Source organism: Watersipora subatra, chromosome 6, assembly GCF_963576615.1.
Source record: "Watersipora subatra chromosome 6, tzWatSuba1.1, whole genome shotgun sequence".
In the NCBI taxonomy this organism is placed as follows: domain Eukaryota; kingdom Metazoa; phylum Bryozoa; class Gymnolaemata; order Cheilostomatida; family Watersiporidae; genus Watersipora; species Watersipora subatra.
Window position 1 is genome coordinate 46,928,780 of NC_088713.1, and position 25,914 is coordinate 46,954,693.

The 25,914-nt window shown below is 34.7% G+C and overlaps 2 protein-coding genes across 4 annotated transcripts in view; one reads left to right on the forward strand and one right to left on the reverse strand.

Annotated features, from left to right (window-relative positions):
- Positions 1 to 283: 283 nt before the first annotated feature.
- LOC137398322 (clumping factor B-like) lies at positions 284 to 12,025 on the reverse strand. Its single transcript, XM_068084430.1, has 6 exons — positions 12,001 to 12,025; positions 8,818 to 9,060; positions 7,975 to 8,097; positions 3,521 to 3,706; positions 1,541 to 1,774; positions 284 to 411 (listed from the first exon to the last, which is right to left on the reverse strand). Exons 1-6 carry the CDS (start codon positions 12,023 to 12,025, stop codon positions 284 to 286), a joined length of 939 nt encoding a protein of 312 aa, XP_067940531.1.
- Positions 12,026 to 17,939: 5,914 nt separating this feature from the next.
- LOC137398601 (uncharacterized) overlaps positions 17,940 to 25,914 on the forward strand; it is a 37,516-nt gene continuing 29,541 nt past the window's right edge. For all 3 annotated transcript variants that reach the window (XM_068084765.1, XM_068084766.1, XM_068084767.1), the window contains exon 1: positions 17,940 to 18,081. In XM_068084765.1, the coding sequence (XP_067940866.1) occupies positions 18,040 to 18,081 (42 nt within the window). In that variant the 5' untranslated portion in view covers positions 17,940 to 18,039. The remainder of the gene's footprint in view (positions 18,082 to 25,914) is intronic.

Sequence of the window (25,914 nt, forward strand, 5' to 3'; positions counted from 1 at the left end):
ATTACATACAGTATGTGATGTACAACTTTGGAGTACTATTTGTGACAGGATGCTTATTTTTTTAAGAAACAACGCTACTTATTGTTTAAGAGTATAGTCTTTACACATTTGTAGCTGACTATCAATCAAACAGGTGTCAGGTGTCACCTCTTTAACGTGACACCTGACACCTGTCAATGGTGTCACAGTGACACCAGCAAACCTGTGAGTGTAAATAGCTGTCATATGAGCATTCCGTCAAAAATCTAGCATTGTGTCGGCTTACCAGAAGCTGTGCTTGTTTTTATGAGCATTGTTGCATGAACAATGCTCTACGTTCCTGACTGGACATGCCTGAGTGCTGTGGCACGAGAATTGAGATGACTGGAGACATGCTTAGTACAGAGAGCAATTTAAGGTTAGATGTCATTCCTGTCAGCACCAGTCGCACTTTTTTGAAAATCAAACAGCATATTGTTGTTTGCAGATCAGACGTTTTAAACCACTAGGTTACAGGTGCTCTAAGAAATTATGCAAGTCTATCAGGTGTTGCGAGGTGGTCACCCATCCATGCACTCTCCTGGTTCAACGATGCTTAGCTTCAGTGATCGAACAGCAACTAGTATTTCTAATGTGAACGGGCTATCGATGAGAGTATATTTTGATGTACATAGTGAAGTAGATGAAAGTTTGGTATTCTCTAAACAGCATTTGTTGTAAGTCTGTGTTGAGGGAACGTGTACATCTATTCATGATGCAGAGCCTTTTGAGCTCTGCATAATCTTTGTTGCAATTAGCTTTCAAGTCTTATCACAAGTCCTACTATCTCAATAGCCACTTGTCTCAGCACGTCACAGTTGTGAACAAACAGTATCTTATCAGCTGTCACAGAAGCAAGAAGTTTACAGTTGTCATAGATGCTCTACACACTGTTTTATTGAGTTACTATGAGATCAGTATTTTGATGGAGATTTGTGGGCGATGATTAAATCAGGTTAAAAGGATACGGAATTCCACGTCAGACATCATATCAGCACATTTTCAAAATAGACATGATTGAAGTGTGGAAAATGTTTAAATGAAATAACTTGTTTGGTTTTTTGAAATAACTTTTGGCACTTGCAAAAGTTTTTCGCAAACTTTTGCAAGTGCCATTTCCATTTCTGCAAGCATGAAACATTCGGTAAACAAGAAAGTAATAAAACTCACTTTATTTGCAGATTTTTGTCGTTTTGGTCGAGCAGATTGCGTAAACTTGCAAATTAATTCAGTCATGAAAACCTAGTGAGAGTCGTAGCCATTGATGTTCATTGCCATGGTAGTAGCTTCTGAACTCGTTCATGAAATATGTTTGGAAACTTATGATTAGACGCATTAATAATTTGCTAGATACCAAATAAGCTCAAATTTTCTCAAAATGTAGTTTTGTAAGATTTAAATTATTAATAAATTAAAGATTAATTTAAATTTCGTAAAATGTAAATTATAAAGAGTCTGCCATTAGTATCAGTATCAGTATCATTATAAGTATCAGTATCTGTATATGTATCTGTATCAGTACCAGTATCAGTATCAGCATCAGTATCAGTATCTGTATCAGTATCAGTATCTGTATGTGTATCAGTATCAGTGTCTGTATCTGTATCAGTACCAGTACCAGTACCAGTATCTGTATCAGTATCTGTATCAGTATCTGTATCAGTATCTGTATCAGTATCTGTATCAGTATCTGTATCAGTATCTGTATCAGTATCTGTATCAGTATCTGTATCAGTATCTGTATCTGTATCAGTATCTGTATCAGTATATGTATCAGTATCTGTATCACTATCTGTATGTTATTCTGTATCTATAGCTGTATATGTATCAGTAATAGTATCAGTATCTGTACTATTATGAACTGTGATGTTTCTCTATTGCACTGTACCATGTACCAGCAGATTTAGCTTAAAGTTGAGCCAATCTAAGAAAGAACTGACATCTATAAAACAAGAGAGTTGAGAACATAAGAGTTGGCTTGCTAGGTACTAAATATAAATCACCACTACTGTGCAAATAGATAAGACAGATTGAGTCAATAACACAAGATAATGATGGTCCAAAACCAGCTGCAGCGCTTGTCAGCCTCTGTCTTGAAACAATTTTGACTTCAATCGTGAAACAACCCGGCAGTCAGATTACCTTAAACAAACAAAATCTCACATAATAAGAAGATACCTATTATTTCTTGTCAAATCTTCTAATATTTTGTGTGAGTGACTCTCTAAGTCAACTCAGAAATGGTAAAATATATGATGAACACTATTTGGTCCAGTTTGATGCTATTGAAAGGGCTTGCTATCAGTGTCTTGGTAACAGACGTTAATTTCCTAATTTGTGTCACACCCAGAGATCTGATAGTTGAAGTAGCTTTCTAATTAAAACATTTGGGATTTCTGAGGTGCCGTCAGCGATGATGAGACCGCTTCCTGTTTTAAGAGAAATTTGCCTGTAGCTACGATTTGCTGCCCTAATTTCAGCTAGAAACCACCCCAAACCATATACCATTAGATGCAGATTTTTCTAACAATGGAGTGAGTTTCTTATAAGCAGCAGTTGGCTATTAGCCTTTTGTTTGTTTAAAATTGTGTATGCAACTAACTTAGACAAAATAAAAAGATAGTCTAGTTTATAGCTTGTTATATTCTCAACTAATTTAATTCTTAACTAATTAATTGAATACAAGTTGAATAAAATATATTTTATTTAATTTCTGTTCAATTAACTAATTAATGAAAGAATTATAAAAACTTAAGGTGAAGGCTATGTGTTGAAAGATAAAAACATATGTAGAAGCTTCAGGGCTTAAAAGTTTAGTTTATCACAATATGGCATCTACAATTAACACTCGACTCCCTTGGACTGACTAAATTTTATCAGAAAGTATCAATATGGTTCTATGTTTTTCAATATTTGAGGTGATCTGACTGCCAGGATATTTCATGAATATAATTGACAAAACTTAATAGTGGTTAAAATGCTCAGAATCAAGCAAAACTGCAATTATTACATTCATAGTTGTCTCAATAAAACTAATGCGAAAATCTTAAACTTAAAATTGGAAATTGTTGATTGAGCCAAGGCTATCTTTTTTTGTCATAGGTGCAAAGACTAAGCGCAAGATATTGTATGAGCTAAGGCTATGCGTAGAGTAAAGAGTGAGCTAAAGCCTAGTTTTCATATCGAATGCGAGACCTCGGCGGTAATCCTGAGCAGCAAAACACTTGCAGCGCGAGGCTTGGTGGCTTCTGTTCACTTTAATCTGCATCGCTAATAATCGCATAAAAAAGGCTCACTCAACATGCCATTCCGAAAATACTCACCTCTTTTTGTACAGTGCATTTCGAGAAGGTTTTGTCTGCGGCTCTTCACAAAAGTTGAACAGTGTTGAACTCTTGCGCTGACCGCTGGCAACTACCGGCGATACTCGGCACGTAGGTTCACGTTTCACCGCTGATAGCCCAGCGGTGCTGTTTTCATCGCTTGCGCCGTATATGGAAACCAGGCTTAAGGCTATACATCTGCTTAAGGCTATACATAAGGCTTAAGGCTATATCAGTATCTGTATCAGTATCAGTATCTGCATCAGTATCAGCATCTGTATCAGTATCAGGACCAGTATCTGTATCTGTATGTGTCTCAATATTTGTATCAGTCTCTGTATCAGTATATGTATCAGTATCTGCATCTGTATCAGTATCAGTATCTGTATCACTATCTGTATTTTATTCTGTATCTGTATAAGTAATAGTATCAGTATCTGTACTATGATGAACTGCGATGTTTCTCTATTGCACTGTACCATGTACCAGCAGAATTAGTTAAAAGTCGAGCCATTCTAAAAAAGAAGTGACATCTATAAAACAGAGAGTTGAGAACATAGAGTTGGCTTGCTCAGTACTAAATATAAATCACTAAATATAACATCGCTACAGTGCAAACAGATGAGACAGATTGGGTCATGAGCACAAGATAATGATGGAAAAAAACCAGCTGCAGCGCTTGTCATTCTCTGTCTTGAAACAAATTTGACCTCAATCTTGAAACAACCTGGCAGTCAGATTACCTTAACCAACAAACAAAATCTCACATAATAAGAAGGTACCTATTATTTCTTGTCAAATCTTCTAATATTTTGTGTGAGTGACCCTTTAAGTCGACTCAGAAATGGTAAAATATATGATGAACACTATTTGGTCCAGTTTGATGCTATTGACAGGGCTTGCTATCAGTGTCTTGGTAACAGACGTTAATTTCCTAATTTGTGTCACACCCAGAGATCTGATAGTTGAAGTGGCTTTCTAATTAAAACATTTGGGATTTCTGAGGTGCCGTCAGCGATGATGAGACCGCTTCTTGTTTTAAGAGAAATTTGCTTGTAGCTACGATTTGCTGCCTTAATTTCGGCTAGAAACCACCCCAAACCATATACCATTAGATGCAGATTTTTCTTACAACGGAGTGAGTTTTTTATAAGCAGCCGTTGGCAATTAGCCTTTTTTTGTTTAAAATTGTGTATGCAACTAACTTAGACAAAGTAAAAAGATAGTCTAGTTTATAGCTTGTTATATTCTCAACCAATTTAATTCTTAACTAATTAATTGAATACAAGTCTAATAAAATGTATTTTATTTAATTTCTGTTCAATTAAATAATTAATGAAAGAATTATAAAAACTTAAGGTGAATGCAATGTGTTGAAAGATAAAAACATATGTAGAAGCTTCAGGGCTTAAAAGTTTAGTTTATCACAATATGGCATCTATAATTAATGCTCGACTCCCTTGGACTGACTAAATTTTATCAGAAAGTATCAATATGGTTCTATGTTTTTGCGATTTTTCAATATTTGAGGTGATCTGACTGCCAGGATATTTCATGAATATAATTGACAAAACTTGATTGTGGTTAAAATGCTCAGAATCAAGCAAAACTACAATTATTACATTCGTAGTTGCACTTGACAGAACAGAAAGGAGTAAAGCTGCAACTTGAACACAATAGCAGATATCAATAGCAAAAGAGACTAGCGGTTGAGCAACTAATGACGTCATTTCAGTACAGATTTTCCTTCTGAGCTTTTCAACCGTGATCGCTATTTGTAATTTTTAATTTTTTTTTACTTGCAACAACATGGGAGACTAATCAATTAAAAAGTCAAAAACGCTCGCAAATAATAGAAAAATATTGACACTTTCTGATAAAGCCAGCTGAAATATCTTGCAAGTTCATATTTAAGGGTTTTGTCCAAGAGTGAATGGATTTGGTTATTTGGCATCTCTAGCTTGTCCTGGATATTTTCAGAGGTTTTAGTTGCCAAAAGCATTTAGCATCAGGATTTACGGCTGGCTTAATCCGGAGAAACATTTATAAAATCATCTGGTTTTAGTAAATGTGGATGAGATGTTGTTGAGAGCTTTTCAAATTATGTTTTAGCACTGTCAACAAATGAATTAGTTCGATTAAAATCGATAATCAATTTTATTTTATTTAAAATAAATAATCAAAAACCATAACTAACTTTAATAACTTAATTTTAATTATTTAATTTATATTCAGTTGATTTGCTATAAATTAAATTATTTGAATATTTCAAGCAAGTAGCTTGACAATCGTTTTATTTTGTCAAGGTCATTAGCATACGGAATCTCAAAGAAAAAAATTTGATACTTTTAGGAAACTCGCTACATTGTTAAACAGTTCTGTATTTAAAGTTATATAGGTTTTGGTGGCTTCTAGCAAAAATAATGCATTGACTCTTTTGTAACTGCGTTAAAATCGCTATTCTGACCAAAGTAATTCAAGCGTATTTTTAGAAATTTGATATAACCGTAATATTTATGAAATATATCGAGAATCAATGCAGATATTTTTTACTGTAAAATGCATCTTATTCAGAACAAGACTTTTTACATGAAAGTTATAAAATTGTTTAGAGAATTCAACTCTTGCAAAATTTTGCGAATTTTACGAATTCCTCTCTCGCATAATTTTTGGCGTTTCCGTTGCATTGATCGAACACGGTGCATTAAACAAGGAATTGTTTAGCAAAAAGATTTTTCATAGGTTGCACCTAATTGGCAACGAGGTTGTTTCATTGGAGACAAAATTTTGATTGGTCTAGCTAATGTGTAAGCCTCGTAATAAAAATAAAAGTGAAAACCTATTGTTAAGCCGATACATCGGCTTACAGTCTGTTCTTATATTACCACGATGGCCAATACAATGGCTTACAGTAACAAAAGAGTATAATCACGTGAAAAAGTTTATAAAATGTGAGGTGATCTCATCTTTTCTGATGGCACATCATGAATGGTAAATGTCGTAAGCAGAGAATTGCATGAATCTCTTGCAAGCTCAACTTACCAGGTTTTTAGTAAGTCTGCATTTCGAAGAGCGTGCTTGTAAACCTACAGTTAAAGATTTCATCTTCGCTCGAAAGAACTACTTCTTTAGCAGCTCTTAGTTTTCTACATGAATCTTTTAAAATCATGTTTAAACAGTTCGAAAATTTTGATCATGCCTCCGCAGTGTGATGGCTATTAAATTGGCCTTTGGCCAACAGGCACTCCAGATTACTTTGGCAAGCGCTTGTCACTTGAAAACTACTAGAGGTTTATTGTAGGCAAATCAATTAAAATCACCGGTCACGATGGAGGATATAGCCATAATGTCCGGCAAATAAACATCGACTGTTGGATCAGAATATATGTTATCGCGCGATGTTTGCCAACAAAATGAAATTCAAATGTTACTAGCGATTTTGTAACAAATGATCTTTCACTTGTCTCAATAAAACTACTATGAAAACCTTCAACTTAAGATTAAAAATTGTTGAGCGAGCCAAGGCTATCCTTTTTTCTCATAGGTGCAAAGACTAAACGCAAAACATTGCATGAGCTAAGGCTATGTGTAGAGTAAAGAGTGAGCTTAAGCCTAGTTTTCATATCGAATGCGAGACCTCGGAAGTAATCCTGCCCAGCAAAACACTTGCAGCACGAGGCTCGGTAGCTTCTGTTCACTTAAATCTGCATTACTAATAATTGCACAAAAATGTTCGCTCGGCATGTCATTCCGACAATGCTCACTTCCACCTGTACAGTGCAATTTGAGAAGGTTTTGACTGCGGCCCTTCACGAAAGTTGAACAGTGCTAAACTCTTATGTTGACTGCTGGCAACTACCAGCGGTACTGGGTGTGTAGGTTCACATTTCACTGCTGATAGCCTGTGGTGCTGTTGGCAGTGCTTGGGGAGTATATGGGAACCAGGCTATACATATTCCTTTTTTTTAAAGTCTTTTGATAGTGTTTTCCTATCTGGTTCAACCTGGCACGTAGGTGGACGCGCAACACCGATACCTTACGTTTGTTGTGCGCGCCAATAGTGTCTTTGTAAATCGTATATTGAACAAGCATGCAAGATCCACAAAGGTCTTTTTAATTTTTCTTTATTTGCCAAATCTAAAAAATTCAATTATTAGCTTAACCAGTGCACTTTAGAAAATTAGATGCCCTTCTATACGCTGTTTAAACAATTGAAACTGTTGAATAGATGTTCAAGGAATATAGCTGACGCGGTGTTTAAAAAGTTTTATGCATACATCTTACCCTAGTGTGAAAGAACTACATTAAAAGATCTGCAGTGATTTTTCACCTTTTTATACTAGAAAGAACCATCAACTAAGTTTGTAGACAATACGTATATTTGTGTAATGGAAAATTACAGTGAAAGTGTTCATAACAGAAGTATCAAACTGATCAAAGCTCAAAGAATAAATGATCAGCTTTGTTCTGGTGAACCCTTATATATGTGAGGGGTCTGCTCCTCCAACTTTAGGATCAGCGGGTCCTTTATTTTCTGGCCAACACTGACAAACTTAGTTCGCTCATTGTCAACCTCTTGGTCTGGCTGGGCCTGACTGTCATCTTTTTATGTCCGGCAAGAGATCAATCACACCGACTGACCAATGGCCAAGACGATAGTCAATCTGATTGGGCTGAGCCGTTAGCTCTTTGGTCCTCAGTCTAAGCTGCTGGTTGGCTGCCTTTCCTTTGTCCAACACAATACTTGCTGATTGTTCTGTTGGTAAAAGCTTTCTAATGCTGTCTCATTTATGCTGAGCATTCCATCCAACCTTTTTATCCAAGCTCTGTAGATACGTATAACTGTCATAATATGAAGATTCTTTCATGGGTGTCAACAGGCTTCATTCATGCCTAACATTCTCTTAAATTTAGTGTTTTTAAGGCTAGTTCACATTCTAAGGCACAAGCACTGGGAACAGCCTAACCAGACTGTCATGATTGTAACTTTCTTGCCGGATTGACAGTAAATAGGCTTCGCACAGGTGCATTTGGTTATCTTTTATATGTAAAATTATTTTGCACTGTAAAACTACAATAAATAAAACTACTTGTTACAAAATGCAGACAGTTATGGGCTACAAACAGGTTTCCATTTCCATTTCTGCAAGCATGAAACTTTCGGTAAACAAAACAGTAATAAAACTCACTTTATTTACAGATTTTTGTCGTTTTGGTCTTGCAGATTGCGTAAACTTGCAAATTAACTGTCATGAAAACCTAGTGAAAGTCGTAGCTATTGATGTTCATTGCAATGGTAGTAGCTTCTGAACTCGTTCATAAAATATGTTTAGAAATTTATGATTAGACGCATTAATAATTTGCTAGATACCAAATGAGCTCAAATTTTCTCAAAATGTAGTTTTGTAAGATTTAACTTATTAGTAAATTAAAGATTAATTTAAATTTTGTAAAATGTAAATTATAAAGAGCCTGCCATTAGTATCAGTATCATTATAAGTATCAGTATCTGTATCAGTGTCTGTATCTGTATCAGTATCAGTATCTGTATCAGTATCTGTATCTGTATCTGTATCAGTATCAGTGTCTGTATCTGTATCTGTATCAGTACCAGTACCAGTACCAGTATCTGTATCAGTATCTGTATCAGTATATGTATCTGTATCTGTATCAGTACCAGTACCAGTACCAGTATCTGTATCTGTATTTGTATCTGTATCTGTATCAGTATCAGTATCTGTATCACTATCTATATTTTATTCTGTATCTGTATATGTATCAGTAATAGTATCAGTATTTGTACTATTATGAACTGCGATGTTTCTCTATTGCACTGTACCATGTACCAGCAGAATTAGTTTGAAGGTGAGCCAATCTAAGAAAGAAGTGACATCTATAAAACAGAGAGTTGAGAACATTAGAGTTGGCTTGCTAAGTACTAAATATAAATCACCACTACAGTGCAAATAGATAAGACAGATTGAGTCAAGAACACAAAATAATGATGGTCCAAAACCAGCTTCAGCGCTTGTCAGTCTCTGTCTTGAAACAATTTTGGCTTCAATCGTGAAACAACCTGGCAGTCAGATCAACTCAAACAGCAAACAAAATCTCACATAATAAGAAAATACTTATTATTTTCTGTCAGACATTCTAATATTTGGTGTGAGTGACTTGGTAAGTTGACTCAAAAATGGTACAATGTATGATGAACATTATTTGGTCAAGTCTGATGCTATTGACAGGGCTTGCTATCAGTGTCTTGGTAACAGACGTTAATTTCCTAATTTGTGTCACACCCAGAGATCTGATAGTTGAAGTAGCTTTCTAATTAAAACATTTGGGATTTCTGAGGTGCCATCAGCGATGATGAGACCGCTTCTTGTTTTAAGAGAAATTTGCTTGTAGCTACGATTTGCTGCCTTAATTTTGGCTAGAAACCACCCCAAACCATATACCATTAGATGCAGATTTTTCTAACAACGGAGTGAGTTTTTTATAAGCAGCAGTTGGCAATTAGCCTTTTTTTGTTTAAAATTGTGTATGCAACTAACTTAGACAAAGTAAAAAGATAGTCTAGTTTATAGCTTGTTATATTCTCAACTAATTTAATTCTTAACTAATTAATTGAATACAAGTCTAATAAAATGTATTTTATTTAATTTCTGTTCAATTAAATAATTAATGAAAAAATTATAAAAACTTAAGGTGAATGCAATGTGTTGAAAGATAAAAACATATGTAGAAGCTTCAGGGCTTAAAAGTTTAGTTTATCACAATATGGCATCTATAATTAATGCTCGACTCCCTTGGACTGACTAAATTTTATCAGAAAGTATCAATATGGTTCTATGTTTTTGCAATTTTTCAATATTTGAGGTGATCTGACTGCCAGGATATTTCATGAATATAATTGACAAAACTTGATTGTGGTTAAAATGCTCAGAATCAAGCAAAACTACAATTATTACATTCATAGTTGCACTTGACAGAACAGAAAGGAGTAAAGCTGCAACTTGAACACAATAGCAGATATCAATAGCAAGAGAGACTAGCGGTTGAGCAACTAATGACGTCATTTCAGTACAGATTTTCCTTCTGAGCTTTTCTATCACGATCGATATTTGTCACTTCTAAATACTTTGTCATTTGCAACAACACGGGAGTCCAATCATTTAAAAAGTCAAAAATAATCGGAAATAATAGAGAAATATTGACACTTTCTGATAAAGCCAGCTGAAATAGTTTACAAGTTCATCTTTAAGGGTTTAGTCCGAAAGTGAATGGATTTGGTCATTTGGCATCCCTAGCTTGTCCTGGATATTTTCAGAGGTTTTAGTTGCCAAAAGCATTTAGCATCAGGATTTACGGCTGGCTTAATCCAGAGAAACATTTATAAAATCGTCCGGTTTTAGTAAATGTGAACGAGATGGTGTTGAGAGCTTTTCAAATTATGTTTCAGTAGTGTCAACAAATGAATTAGTTCGATTAAAATCGATAATCAATTTTATTTAATTTAAAATAAATAATCAAAACTCATAACTAAATATAATAACTCAATTTTAATTATTTAATTTATATTCAGTTGATTTGCTATAAATTTAATTATTTGAATATTTCAAGCCATTAGCTTGACAATCGTTTTATTTGGCAAGGCCATTAGCATACGGAATCTGAAAGAAAAAAAGTTAATTGATACTTTTAGGAAACTCACTACATTGTTAAACAATTCTGTAACTAAAGGTATATGGGTTGTGGTGGATTTTAGCAAAAATAACGTATTGACTCTTTCGTAACTGCACTAAAATCGCTATTCTGACCAAATTAATTCAAGCGTATTTTTAGAAATTTGACCAGTAGTATTTATGAAATATATCGAGAATCAATGCAGATATTTTTTGCTGTAAAATGCATCTTATTCAGAACAAGACTTTTTACATGAAAATTATAAAATTGTTCTGGGAATTCTATTCTTGCAAAATTTTGTGAATTTTGCGAATTCTACTCTCGCTATTCTTCCTTCGCATTGATCGCACGCGATGAATTAAAAAAATAATTGCTTAGTAAAAAGATTTTCAATTGGTTGCACTTAATTGGAAACGAGGTTGTTTCATTGGAAACAAATTTTGATTGGTCTAGCTAATGTGTGTAAGCCTCGTAATGAAAATGAAGGTGAAACCCTATTAATAAGTCGATACATCTGCTTACAGTCTGTTCTTATATTACCACGATGGCCAATACATTGGCTTACAGTAACAAAAGAGTTGAATCATGTGAAAAATTTTTATAAAATGTAAGGTGATCTCATCATTTCTGATGGCACATCATGAATGGTAAATGTTGTAAGCAGAGAATTGCATGAATCTCTTGCAAGCTCAACTTACCAGGTTTTTAGTAAGTCTGCATTTCGAAGAATGTGCTTGTAAACCTACAGTTAAAGATATCATCTTCATTCAAAAGAACTACTTCTTTAGCAGCTCTTAGTTTTCTACATGAATCTTTTAAAATTATCTTTAGACGGTCGCAAATCTTGATTATGCCTCCGCAGTGTTGGCTATTAAATTGGCCTTTGGCCAACAGGCCCTCCAGATTACTTTGGCAAGCGCTTGTCACCTGAAAACTACTAGAGGTTTATTGTAGGCAAATCAATTGAAATCACCGGTCACGATGGAGGATATAGCCATAATGTCCGGCAAATAAACATCGACTGTTGGATCAGAATATATGTTATCACGCGATGTTTGCCAACAAAATAAAATTCAAATGTGACTAGCTATTTTGTAACAAATGATCTTTCACTTGTCTCAATAAAACTACTATAAAAAACCTTCAACTTAAGATTAAAAATTGTTGAGCGAGCCAAGGCTATCCTTTTTTCTCATAGGTGCAAAGACTAAACGCAAAACATTGCATGAGCTAAGGCTATGTGTAGAGTAAAGAGTGAGCTTAAGCCTAGTTTTCATATCGAATGCGAGACCTCGGCGGTAATCCTGCCCAGCAAAACACTTGCAGCACGAGGCTCGGTGGCTTCTGTTCACTTAAATCTGCATTACTAATAATCGCACAAAAATTTTCGCTTGGCATGTCATTCCGACAATGCTCACTTCCACCTGTACAGTGCAATTTGAGAAGGTTTTGACTGCGGCCCTTCACGAAAGTTGAACAGTGCTAAACTCTTATGTTGACTGCTGGCAACTACCAGCGGTACTGGGTGCGTAGGTTAACATTTCACTGCTGATAGCCTGTGGTGCTGTCGGCGGTGCTTGCGGAGTATATGGGAACCAGGCTTAAGGCTATACATATTCCTTTTTTTAAAAGTCTTTTGATAGTGTTTTCCTATCTGGTTCAACCTGGCACGTAGGTGGACGCGCAACACCGATACCTTACGTTTGTTGTGCGCGCCAATAGTGTCTTTGTAAATCGTATATTGGACAAGCATGCAAGATCCACAAAGGTCTTTTTAATTTTTCTTTATTTGCCAAATCTAAAAAATTCAATTAATAGCTTAACCAGTGCACTTTAGAAAATTAGATGCCCTTCTATACGCTGTTTAAACAATTGAAACTGTTGAATAGATGTTCAAGGAATATAGCTGACACGGTGTTTAAAAGGTTTTATGCATACATCTTATCCTGGTGTGAAAGACCTACAGTAAAAGATCTGCAGTGATTTTTCACCTTTTTATACTAGAAAGAACCATCAACTGAGTTTGTAGACAATATGTATATTTGTGTAATGGAAAATTACAGTGAAAGTGTTCATAACAGAAGTACCAAGCTGATCAAAGCTCAAAGAATAAATGATCAGCTTTGTTCTGGTGAACCCTTATATATGTGAGGGGTCTGCTCCTCCAACTTTAGGGTCAGCGGATCCTTTCTTTTCTGGCCAACACTGACAAACTTAGTTCGCTCATTGTCAACCTCTTGGTCTGGCTGGGCCTTACTGTCATCTTTTTATGTCCGGCAAGAGATCAATCACACCGACTGACCAACGGCCAAGATGATAGTCAATCTGATTGGGCTGAGCCGTTAGCTCTTTGGTCCTCAGTCTAAGCTGCTGGTTGGCTGCCTTTCCTGTGTCCAACACAATACTTGCTGATTGTTCTGTTGGTAAAAAATTTCTAAGGCTGTCTCATTTATGCTGAGCAATCCATCCAGTCTTTTTATCCAAGCTCTGTAGATACGTATAACTGTCATAATGTGAAGATTCTTTCATGGGTGTCAACAGGCTTCATTCATGCCTGACATTCTTTTAAATTTAGTGTTTTCAAGGCTAGCTCACATTCTAAGGCACAAGCACTGGGAACAGCCTAACCAGACTGACATGATTGTAACTTTCCTGTCGGATTGACAGTAAATAGGCTTCGCACAGGTGCATTTGGTTATCTTTTACATGTAAATTTATTTTGCACTGTAAAACTACAATAAATAAAACTACTTGTTACAAAATGCAGACAATTATGGGCTACAAACAGGTTTTGATACTTGACAAAAGGGTGATTAATAATCAAAAAAACAAAATGACAAGCCTGAGCAAGCTATATAAAAGACATTTATAATTGTAAATAACATACCAAATTCACCCTTTCCAGGAGGTAGTTAATAAAAAGGTTGTAAAAATACAATTGTGTAGAAATTGCTACACTTCAAAACCTTGCATTATGAAGATATTTGTCAGAATGAATCAAAACAACATAGCATTTATCCAAATTATGTAAAAACACCCTGCTGTGGCGGTGACAACACATACTCGTAAGCAACGCAATTTTGGTGACACACAACAACCCATTGGTCTGGAAACAGATTTGATGTGATGCTATGGTTAGGCGTGTGAATGGACCAGCAGCATGGTGACTGCAAAGTCAATAAACCAGTTAACTAATTGAAAAGGAGACTGTGAAATTCTATAGCCACCTGGCAAGCCATTACAATGATGAAATACATGATGATTTCAAAAAGTGAGCATTGTTTGATTTTTCACAAGCGATATGAAAACTAAATCTTTCCAAAATACGTTGACTTAGTGAAGGATGAGGACCTTGCGTATCAACTTTCATTTTTGTAGGAAACAGCCACTTTGAAATAAGTTATACTTTCTGTAGCTGTTTCAACTCCCACAACCACAAAAATTTTTGACAGTTTCGGTTGAAGTCACGGAATAGACAAAAAAGACAAAAACATTTGCCTGAAACTCACAGAATTGTCAAAGCTACGCATGATCATCGAATTGTTATGGAACAAATTATTAGCGAGCTTGATGTTGGCAGCTTTTGCGATTTGTTTAGTCAGACACACATAAAACGACATGAAAGGAAAATACCAATGCAATTCAACATAGTAAATGCGAGGAAGCTAAATTAAAAAATGTGATATCGTTAGTGCATTCTACGTAATTACACCATGTTGACGAAGTTGAATTACGTCGGTACTTTTTTGTTTTGCTGTATATATCTCAGACTAAACAAATTGCAAAAGCTGCTAAAATCGTGCTTGGTATTAATTTGTTTGGCAATCATTTCAAACGTTTCGTCGGCGATTTTGGTACAGCTTTGACAAATTTGTGTTTTTGGTTTATTTTGTGATTTCGACGGAAACTTCCAACATTTTCAGCACATGTGGCTGTACCTGCAATGACGTTGTGCAAAACTGTCACTGGGGTGTCATGGCGGATGTGAAAACAGTGCTATAGTTTTAATTTGTGACATGTGATTCAGGTCTTTACAGACATGAGTGTCTGCTTTTTGTTGTTGCTAATTGTGACGTCTGCTCTTTACTGTTATGTCAAATAAACAAGAAGCCTTCTTCAATTTGTTCTACATTTGTCATTGTGAGATGTCAAGTTGCAATATTAGTCTTGTTGGCTATGTGACAGTATTTGTCAATGTACCAGCAGTCAAAAAATTTGTCAACAGCTGTCAAAGATTTTAAGGATGAAATTACACAATGATTTAGTGAAGTTTATCAGAAGAGTTTACCAGTTTATCATTTCTATGAATTGCACTTGTTGTTAATGTTTGAAGGGATCTGATTGCCAGGATGTTTCAACATTAAAATCGATAAAGGTTGATCACGGCTAAAATAGTTAGTAAAAGAATATATGCAAAATGATGTCACTAGTTGCTATCTTTGCTATAGTTGATATCGGCTATTGCAATCAAGTTGCTGTGTTACGTGTTAATACTCTGTCAGTCTTTGTGCCACTCTAAACATATCATAATTGCATCTTCGGTTGATCTAAGCATTTTGATTTTTTGACCTTGATCCATTTTTTTCAGTTTTAGTTTTAAAACATCCTGGCAGTCAGGATTGGTTTTGATGCTGGAGGCTGCCAGGATATTTTAAGATTAAGTCCCTAAAAATTGATCGTGATTAAAACACTCAGATCAAGTAAAAGTGCAATTAAAATGTATGTAGCCGAACAGCTATACCCGAACATACACAACAACAGATACACGTACATGTGTACACAGAAAGACAGACAAACTTTGAGAAATATATATGTAGAATAATGTTTCTAGAGCGCAGTAACCAAACGCTTGCTAAATGTATGCTTGTTTTATCGGCTTCTCTAGTGTGTAATTGAGGGTCACATCGCCAAAAGCAACCTTGATAAGTTTATAGACACAGATGTAAGGCTAAAAGAATGGTAACCAAGATAGGCACTTCTATATCCTACCACGTATACCCACAAGGATATGGGTGGGAATTCAAAAACACTTTTTAAAGATGAGCTGGCACAAATTTAAGTATATTATATCATAATGTATCAACATTTTCTTACCATTGACGAGTTTTTTTGATGTTTGAGATGATCTGATTGCTAGGAGGTTTCAAGATTAAAATCGACAAAGCTTGACTGCGATTATTACGCTCTTCTCAAGAGAAAGTGTGATTATGATGTCGTTAGTTGCAAAGAGACCAACAGAATAGAGACACATAATGCCGCAGCTTGAACGCAATAGCTGATATCAACTATAGCAACAATAACAACTAGTGACGGCAGTTTGTATATTTTTTTTTCTGAGCAACTTGGTCGTGATGGAGTTTAGTTGACTTTTTTTGGAAACATCGTGACAGTCAGATCACCTCAAACATAAACAACAATCATAAATGATAGAAAAATATGAATAATTTCTGGCAAAATTTATTACAACGTGTAGGCTCATCTTTAAAAATCAAGGAGGCAAAGCAGGCTTCGATGCAACTATGTGATGTGATGTGATGTTGTCAACATGTGATGTTGTCAACAGGCATCAAGTGGGTTTCAATCAACTCAGTTGTGGCATCATCTTATTTTTGGTTTTAGTCATCTTCCTTGAAAATGAGTTGTGAAAACAACATGTTGTACATGACATAGTAAGATGTAGAAGCTGCGATTATATCGTATGTTAATTCTAAAAGTTTGTTGGACGATGACAGCTGATCAAAGGTGAGACAGACCATGTGACAAAAACTTATTTGCAGAGCTTTGAAAAAAATGAGATGTTTATCTTAGATATGATCAAAATCATATAATCATTTTGCCTAAAATGAGTGTCTTGAAAGGGTGTCAGAGGCAAAAACAGAAACAACTTTGAGAAAAATTCAGCTTTATAGACCCAATATTGGTCGGAGTATCCTACAAATTTAATGTATTTTAATAAAAGCGCCTCTTGGTCACTCTTTTCCAGAAAGACCAAACTTTTGGAGAACAATCTTTTTGAGTTCATTTAAAATTTTTAGCGTTGAAACTTTATAGCAAATAATTAATAATGAACTAGAAATACCCAACATTTCTTACTTCATAAATAAGATAGCTTGCAGATAGGTATTTAAAAGACTGGGGCTCAGGAATCAAAGAGAGTTTTAAAAGCAAATATTTTCGGTGACTTGGCAAAAAGCATGAAGCATATCTGTAGAACGTTTGAGCAGAGTCAGTCAAGAAATGTATATATGTACAGCGGTTACGTGGATTAACCACCACCACACACACAATGACAAAATTTAATTCAAAAATATATTTATTTCATGTAGATTTACTAAATTGAAAAACATTAACATGTTATAGGTATGAAATAGTTCATTACACACTATATACACTATTACACAAAGCTTATACGCACTAAAACAGGACTCTGCAGGTACAGCATCATACACTATTAAAAAGTAATCACCCATTAATATGCTATAGTTATGAAATAGCTCATGACACACTATACACACTATTACACACAGGTTATACACGCTAAAACAAGATTCTGCGAGTAGCGCTGCATCATATTCTACTAAAACTAAAGACCAAATTATCAGGCTTTGAAAATCGTAACTAGCTGTCAATGGAGAAAAAGCGCTTGATGAGTCATAAATAGTGAAGCTTTGGTTTACGTGCTCAGTGAAGCAAACAAGACTGGCTCATGAACTTTAGCTCAACTCTTGGAACTATAGATTAGTTTCAAGGTTCTCGCTTTCTGTTACTGTTACGGTATTATGTCACACATGACTGATTCCTGAAGCTGCGATGATTTATCACTAAGTACTAGCTGTCTTCGTATCAAGGCTGTTCTATGTTAGTCATTAATCATCTTTACTCAGAAGCCAGAAACAAGCTGAAAGTTTTGCTGTTCAGTTAGTAGTTAATTGGTATACTGAACTCACGTTAATCTGGTTGTCTTGTTTAAAGCTCTCTACTGACTTGTAACTAGATATAACGATAGTAGGCTATGGATATATTCTCAGTTAACCTTTTCCTTCTCTTTTTTATGGTAAGCTTTCAAGGTAATTCTAATATATGCATTGATTACTATTATTTGTCTATTAACTGACCACGAAGTTATAAAAACATCATTTTCTGTTGTAAGAAAAAGCCTGAAAAAGATTTTTCTCTCCTTATTTCCTATTCTATTACGACGCCAAATCTCACAACTTTGCTCTCATGTGACCTAATTAAACATGATCCTTCCTTTTTCATAATGATAGATGGTTTTGCAAGTTTCAAAAGCCGAAGAATTGACTTTTACCTCTGATTAGTTATGTAAAAACTAACTCAAGGCCGAATTATACAAATGAATCAATACTGAGTTAATATCATCTAATAGTTTACAAGTTGTTGCTTTTTTATTAGCAGCAGGTCAACTTATATATGTGTCAGCAGGTCAACTGCTAAATATTTAGTGTTCTTCAGCTTTTCAATAAAGACTTATACATGCGTCAGACACTTATACCTAAATATTCCCTGTATACTTTCAGTCAACTGAGAAAGTATGCATGAGCATATGATCATATTAGGCTGTATGCAATTACGATTCTTGATTTCTTCATCAACCAGAGTTTTGCTAAAAAACAAAAGTTTAATACGATGGTTCTCCAAAAGCCTCAATTAAGATATTATATATGATATTATAATGTTATTATAATGTTATTTAGCCAGACCAAAACTAATCTTAACACATTTTATATTAACGAAAGATCTTATCAAAACACATCGGTTTCTTTGAGATGAATAATTTTCTGGTATATTTTGGCTTGCTGCTTGTTACTGGTTTATTGTTGTGCACGGATAATATTAGTACAAAGCGTTACATCATTACCTAACTTGACCAAATATCTCAAAAAACAGGACATCAGAAGAGGGGTGCGAACTACTTATGACATCCTTACGGTTTCTTGAGTTGTTTTTTATTTAGTTTTAGTATAACATTCAGAACTTCAATATATTCATTTTAAGTTTAATTGCACACATATTAAGATTATTTAGGCTTCTTTAGTTTTAAACTACATGTATTTTTGTAAGAGTGATTTCTACTAATTTAACTCAGTTTGAAATACACATAAGGATTTATTATTATATCTACTGCGGTCTGTCAGTGTTATAGTTATGTGGGATATATGTAGCTTTTTTGACGGTGAAAATGGTGCGAACATACTACTTTCAGCTAAGTCTAAGTCAGCTTCATGCTTAATACTTTCAGCTAACATGCTAAGTCATACTTTCAGATGTAGGAGACAAGAACAGATAAACAATTTCAATAGTTATTTATATAAATTATTATGATTGGTTATGGTTCAACATGGTAATAATTTACTGCGCTTAGTAACATCGATTAAGCTGATTGCAAACAGTTTTGTGACAGTCTGTAACATGTTGCTGTTCAAGATTAGCAAGAGCTTATGACATCACTCTAACTTATGACATCACTCTAGCAACCTATTTTCAACTGTATCATTATTTTGGGTAAATCAGAAATCACTGCAACTTATGTAAATATTGTTTAACTTTCAACTTTTTAAATTATGCCAATCTTCACCATATTAAGAGCCACTCTAAAAGTGTTAGGAAAAAAGCTTGCAATTTTTTAGATTTGATTACAATCACTCTATCACTGCAGTACCGCTCTAAGAACAATTGTGCACATATTTATTCCATGCAACAATTTCTCACGGTGCGCGAGACTACCAACATACTAATATTGTTTATTTTTGACAGTTACAGCATAAAAACTAAACCTATCTGTTTCTCGAATAAGCTGCGTCCAACTCGTCCAACTCGATCTAATTCTTTTAGTGCAATTTTCTGTTAGTGCAAAGTTTCTTACCACTAAAAGAGAATTTTATTTGTGTCAGACAAAGCACTTTCGGAAAGGTTCTGAAAGGAAGATGTCACAAAAAATCTATATTTTAATAAAATCGAGTGGAATCAGAATTCTAGCACTTTTTGTAAATATGATTTAGAAAGTTTATTTGAACATCTTAATAATATGGTTTTCAGCTTTGAATATGGTTATACACCGTTGCTAAGGAAAATCATCATTTAGTGAAAGTCAATTCTTAGGTTACAAGCACAGTAGTGACCATTCCCTAGCTTTACGCTATGAAACGAGCTGCCTAAGCATGTCCATAAACCACTCATTTAAACAGTCTCAATACCAACAGAAGTGAAAGTAGTAGTAACATTTGTAGGTAATAATGCTAATAGCAATAACGGAAAACTTTACTATAATAATAGCCATTGCGTTCATTTATCTGGTGGTCTGAAGCCACAGTTCACCTTTAAGACAAGAAAGTGCATCATACGAGATTTCAACTCGCGACTTTCAGCATGGTAAACCGCGAGTTGAAATTCCCAATGACTTTCAGTGGTTTGTCAATAGCCACTCTCTAACAAGTGTGCCTATTGACCAACCACCGACATCTTCAGAATAACTGTATGTGTATTCGTTACACCTTATGATTTTTCACAGCACACGAGACTGCCCAAATACTGGTAGCACTGGTAGTAGTGATAGTAGTCGTATTAGTGCGTAGTAGGAGTGCTATCATTAGCAGGGGGTAATAGTGGTAACAGTTTTTGTAGTATTGGTATTGGGTAGCAGTAGTACGAGTAGTAGTAGTATAGCAGCAGTAGGCAAGAGTAATATTAGTAATAGTTATAGTAGTAGTACTAACATTAGTATAGGTAGCAGCAGGTAGTAGTAGTACAAGTAGTGGCAGTATTAATAGTAGTAGTACTAGTAGCAGCTCACAGAAAATATGGTGTAAACAACGCAAAGGGAACCACAAATCTTAATAACCAGAAGGAATTTTGTTACGGGTGATGCAAACCACAAAAAAGCCTTAGCATAATTGAAAGCATATTTTTCTGCTGGTATGTAACAGGCAATCACCGCTTGCTATAATTTTAACTAACACACTCACACTGACATCCACACCCTCATGCTCACTCTCACTCACTCGCACACGCATATGCACACTCACACACACACGCACATACACACACACACATATACACACACACATATACACACACTTGCACACACATACACACGCACAAACGCATGCACGCACACACACACACCACCACCACCACCACACACACACACTTTCTAAAGCAAGCAAAAATAGTGACAGAAACACTTTTCACAGTCTGCTGTTGGTACCAATATATCTCATCACCACTTTTCAGTTTTAGTACTCTGACTACTAGGACAGTTTTATACTACAAGGTTTTATGCCCCTTTTGGCGGCCAATAATATCATTTCACAGTTGTTCCATTGCTCAAATATCAATTTTAGTAAGTTGTGTAGTGTTTGTTGTTCAAAATACTCAGATCGCATCTTCAACCTGCCTGGCCATGCAGAAAGTTCATGCATCTTATACCAAATACAACACTTTGTTAGTTTACAGTATTTTAGATATCAGAGTTAGGCTACCTGATATGAACAGTTAGGATCAGCGTCTATCAATGCTGATGAACTCAATGTCTTTTAGATATTTGATGTTTAAGTACTCAAGTCATATCTGCAATCTGCCTGATCAACCATTACATTCCTATTTATTCAGACAAACTGCTACACCTTTACACCAGACACCTTGACAATCCACATTATATAAGTTTTATGCAAAAAAGATTTTGCTTCTAATACCCATAATTTCACTTTACCATTTTATATTTTGTGCCTCATGGTCTAATATGCTTTGAAAGGCCTGTGATAATAAAGCTATATCTATATATATATATATGCATCTATCTATGCTTGCATCTATCAATATATGCATCTATCCATGTATGCATCTATCTATGCATGCATCTATCTATGTATGCATCTATCTATGTATGCATCTATTTATGTATGCATCTATCTATGTATGCATCTATCTATGTATGCATCTATGTATGCATCTATCTATGTATGCATCTATCTATACATGCATCTATCGATGTATGCATCTATCTATGTATGCATCTATCTATGTATGCATCTATCTATGTATGCATCTATCTATGGATGCATCTATCTATGCATGCATATATCTATGTATGCATCTATCTATGTATCTACACCTTATACCAAACACAACCATTTTGCTACTTTCCATTTTAAAACGGTGTTATGCAAAGATAACTTGTTCTTCTAATATGCATATATTTTTAATTAGCTTTAATATTGTTTGTCTTTTAATGGCATTGACCTCTGATACTAAAGTTCCTGTCTATCTATCGGTTGTAATATTTGATTACACTTATTCAAAATGGTACACACTAGAAAATTTTGAAATCGGTAACTAAGGAAATTAGTTATGAAACTAATGAAATTTTAAGTGAACTGCGAGTTGGCATGTTTTTCAATAAATTTAAATCAAATACTTAGTTTCACATATGTTAAGCTGTCTAAAGATATATAATTTTGCTATGTTTGGCTCAGAACCAACTAGTTAAATCTATAAAAACAGTTGACATCTCGACAAATTCAAAGCAGCCATTACTATTGAACACCACACTATATCGTAGTAATCAGTAGGAGACATATAGCTGTATTTTTGAATCTATGCTGACTACAAACAATCGATTTGAAAAAACAACATTTTAACAAATAAAAAGGTATAGTTGTACTAAGAAAATTTTGAAAATGTTTTTCAGAGAAGCTAATTTTGGACAAACTTTGCAAAGATATTTTATGAGTGTACATTCAATGTATTTTATAATGACTAGCCAAAAATATCTGGCATTGCCAGGGGGGTCACTTCTATGAAATATGAATGTAGCTTATGTTTGCGCACTTTACCGACTAATAAAAGATTTCCCTGCTTAAAGTCTAAGTCTAAGTCTAAGTCTAAGTCTAAGTCTAGGAAAATATAAAAAAAGATAACAATAGTAAAAACTTTCCAAGTTCCAGGATAAAGTTCTGTTTGAATGTTTTATTACACTCAAACAGCCGTAACCTAGGGTTGAATTATTACATAGGGTTTCTAACCCAGCCCATCTCACTTCTCAATATGTTTAAATATTTCTGGAAGTTTCATTTCAAAGTTTTGATTTATATTCTATGACTGTGACTTAAGTTAAAGGGGTGATTCAGAATTTATAGATTTTAGCTATCAGAAGGTCTCTGATCAAGTCTTCCAAAACATCAGCATTTTGAAACCATGTTTACCACCAGAGAAGTTTAACTGTGAAAGATTATACTTTGTGTCTAACAACTATAGTCTATCTTATAGTGATAACAGGGAAATACATACTTCAATGATGCTGTTTTTTGACCCAAAGGGCCTCTAGCCCAACTCCCCTAGAACTATATTGCCTAAGACTATAACTGTACTCATTGAAGCTGTTCTGTAAACCTTTGTTCCAAATTTGTTTATTGATTTGTTCATGGACAAACAAACCAACAGACAAACTAACAAAAACAATGTATATTCAGCTTTTCCAATTTGCTATACTAACCCATAGGTATTGTTGCATCAAAAGCTGACAACCTAAAGGCTTGTTTTACATCATATCGCTGTAGGCTGCTGTCAACCACACATACTTTGGTGATCCTCTGTAATAGCAATGTTCACACTATAACAAACAATTCACGTTTACATCAGCAAAATTTCCACAGCATAGCGTTTTTATTATGCAATGTGATCCCGGAAACGATGAAATACTAGTCTTCCAGAGTCGTCATAAAAAATGAATCGAGCAATCCGTGACTGCTAATTATTGTCACTGAAGTGACGATAATTACTCATTGCACAGGCTTTCGTTGGTGCTCGGCAAACTACTGAGTAAGTTTGATCGCCGCAAATTTCTCCAAAGTATCGGTGTTGCCTCGATGATGCCTTCAACTTACGATACATATAATCCACCAATCATTTCTGAGAGAACAATTCTGAAATACAACAATATAGAGTGAACCAGCAATAAGAGTAGCTCATGTGTATATAACTTCATTTAATTTCAGAATTAAAAGAAATTTGTGTTTGGGTCAATCATCTCAGCACGAACAGATGTTTTTAGTTGCGAGTACACTGATTGTGTTATTAGGTTTTACCTGATTAGTTTGAATGACAATGCCTCACAAGTGATTGAATGTCACTTGCGAGGGAATGTCACAAGTGAAGTGACATTGCCTCACAAGTGTTTGTTCTACCAATTCACACTAATCAGTAGAACAAACCAGACATTGCCTCACAAATGAGGCAATTCTGTTTCGCTCTATTGATTGATGTCACCCTTGTAAATACTTTCTATCACCCTTATGATTCATTGGTGTATCTAGCTTGTTTAGAGTGTGAAAAAGGAAGCTACACGCAGCTTTCTCTGATTGGTTGCCGTACCGCAATCCTATAAGTATGTGTAAATTGAACAAGCTCAAATGTCACATTGTCAAACTTTCTAAAACTATCTTAGCCAGAATAAAATAAAACATTAGTAGAAATTTATAGGCTGATCAAAAATTGGCTAGCAATTTATTGGCTGAGCAAACTTTTTGTTTTGCCCTACTTTCGTACTTTCGATTTATCAGTACACAAGTTTGAATAAGAATTGAGTAGAAACTGAAACTGATCGAAAAGTTATATGCTTGACAGTTCATGATAGGTTAGAAAATATAGTCATGGTCTTAGTGATTTTCATGATGCAGTACAGAGATCCATTAGCTTAGCTAGTCACACCCTAATGGCCAATCCAATGGCAAAGAAACCTAGACAATTGAGGTATGTCTAGCAAGAGTAACCAAGCAAAACAATTTGCTAGAGAACTGGTTTTAGAACAATTGAATTGAGTGTTATGTACAACTTGAGGTTTATTTCTGCGTTGACCATGGTGTTTTTGCATGGTTTAATTATCTTTTCTGACTTCTTAGCTTTATTACTTCATCAATCGATTACCTCATAACTCTATTACTCCATAACTCTATTAGTCCATAACTCTATTACTCCATAACTCTATTAGTCCATAACTTTATAACTTCATATCTCTATTACTTCATGGCTCTAATACTTTATAACTCTATTACTTGATAATTCTATTACTTCATAACTCTAATACTTGATAACTCTATTACTTTATAACTCTATTACTTCATAACTCTATTACTTGATAACTATATTACTTCATAACTCTAGTTCTTCATAACTCTATTACTTCATAACTTTATAACTTGATAACTCTGTTACTTCATGACTTTATTACTAAACCAAGAACTAAAACCAATAGGTGATAATTAGAAACCAAAAGAGCTACAGAAGCACCATTGAATCCTAGACAATGTAGTCATCTACGTGACTATATTGCAGCAGGAAAGCTTGAAGGATGCATTTCTTATGTGCCATTTTAATAACGCAAAAGCCATTTATGACCATACTGAAATATTCATTAAAGCCTATCACAGTTCTTGTTGCCTTATGTTATTCCAAATAAGGATAACATAGGCTTATCTTTCCCTTGCTGATTGCTAGTAGTGCATAACAAGTCACATCATTAACCTGCATATAGGTCACTAAATTCAGACTAGAGTAAACATATGTTGTTCTGAAAAAATATTTCATTGCTAGAAGGGTAGCAATGAACTATCTGTTTCACCATCAACCCTTTCAAAAAGCAGCCAAAATGGTAGGTTTTTCAAAACTTTGAACATTAACCCTGTAATACAAATATTGTTAAAATTATATAAATACAAATGTTTTACTTTAATTTGCATCAACGTGCACCTATACTTTATGATATTAAGACAAAATTTACTTCTTTAATCACTAAACTAGTTTAGACCATTACAATATTACACTATCTACTAGGTTTTCAAGTAGATATCTTTGGTCTACTTAAGGAGTTGCT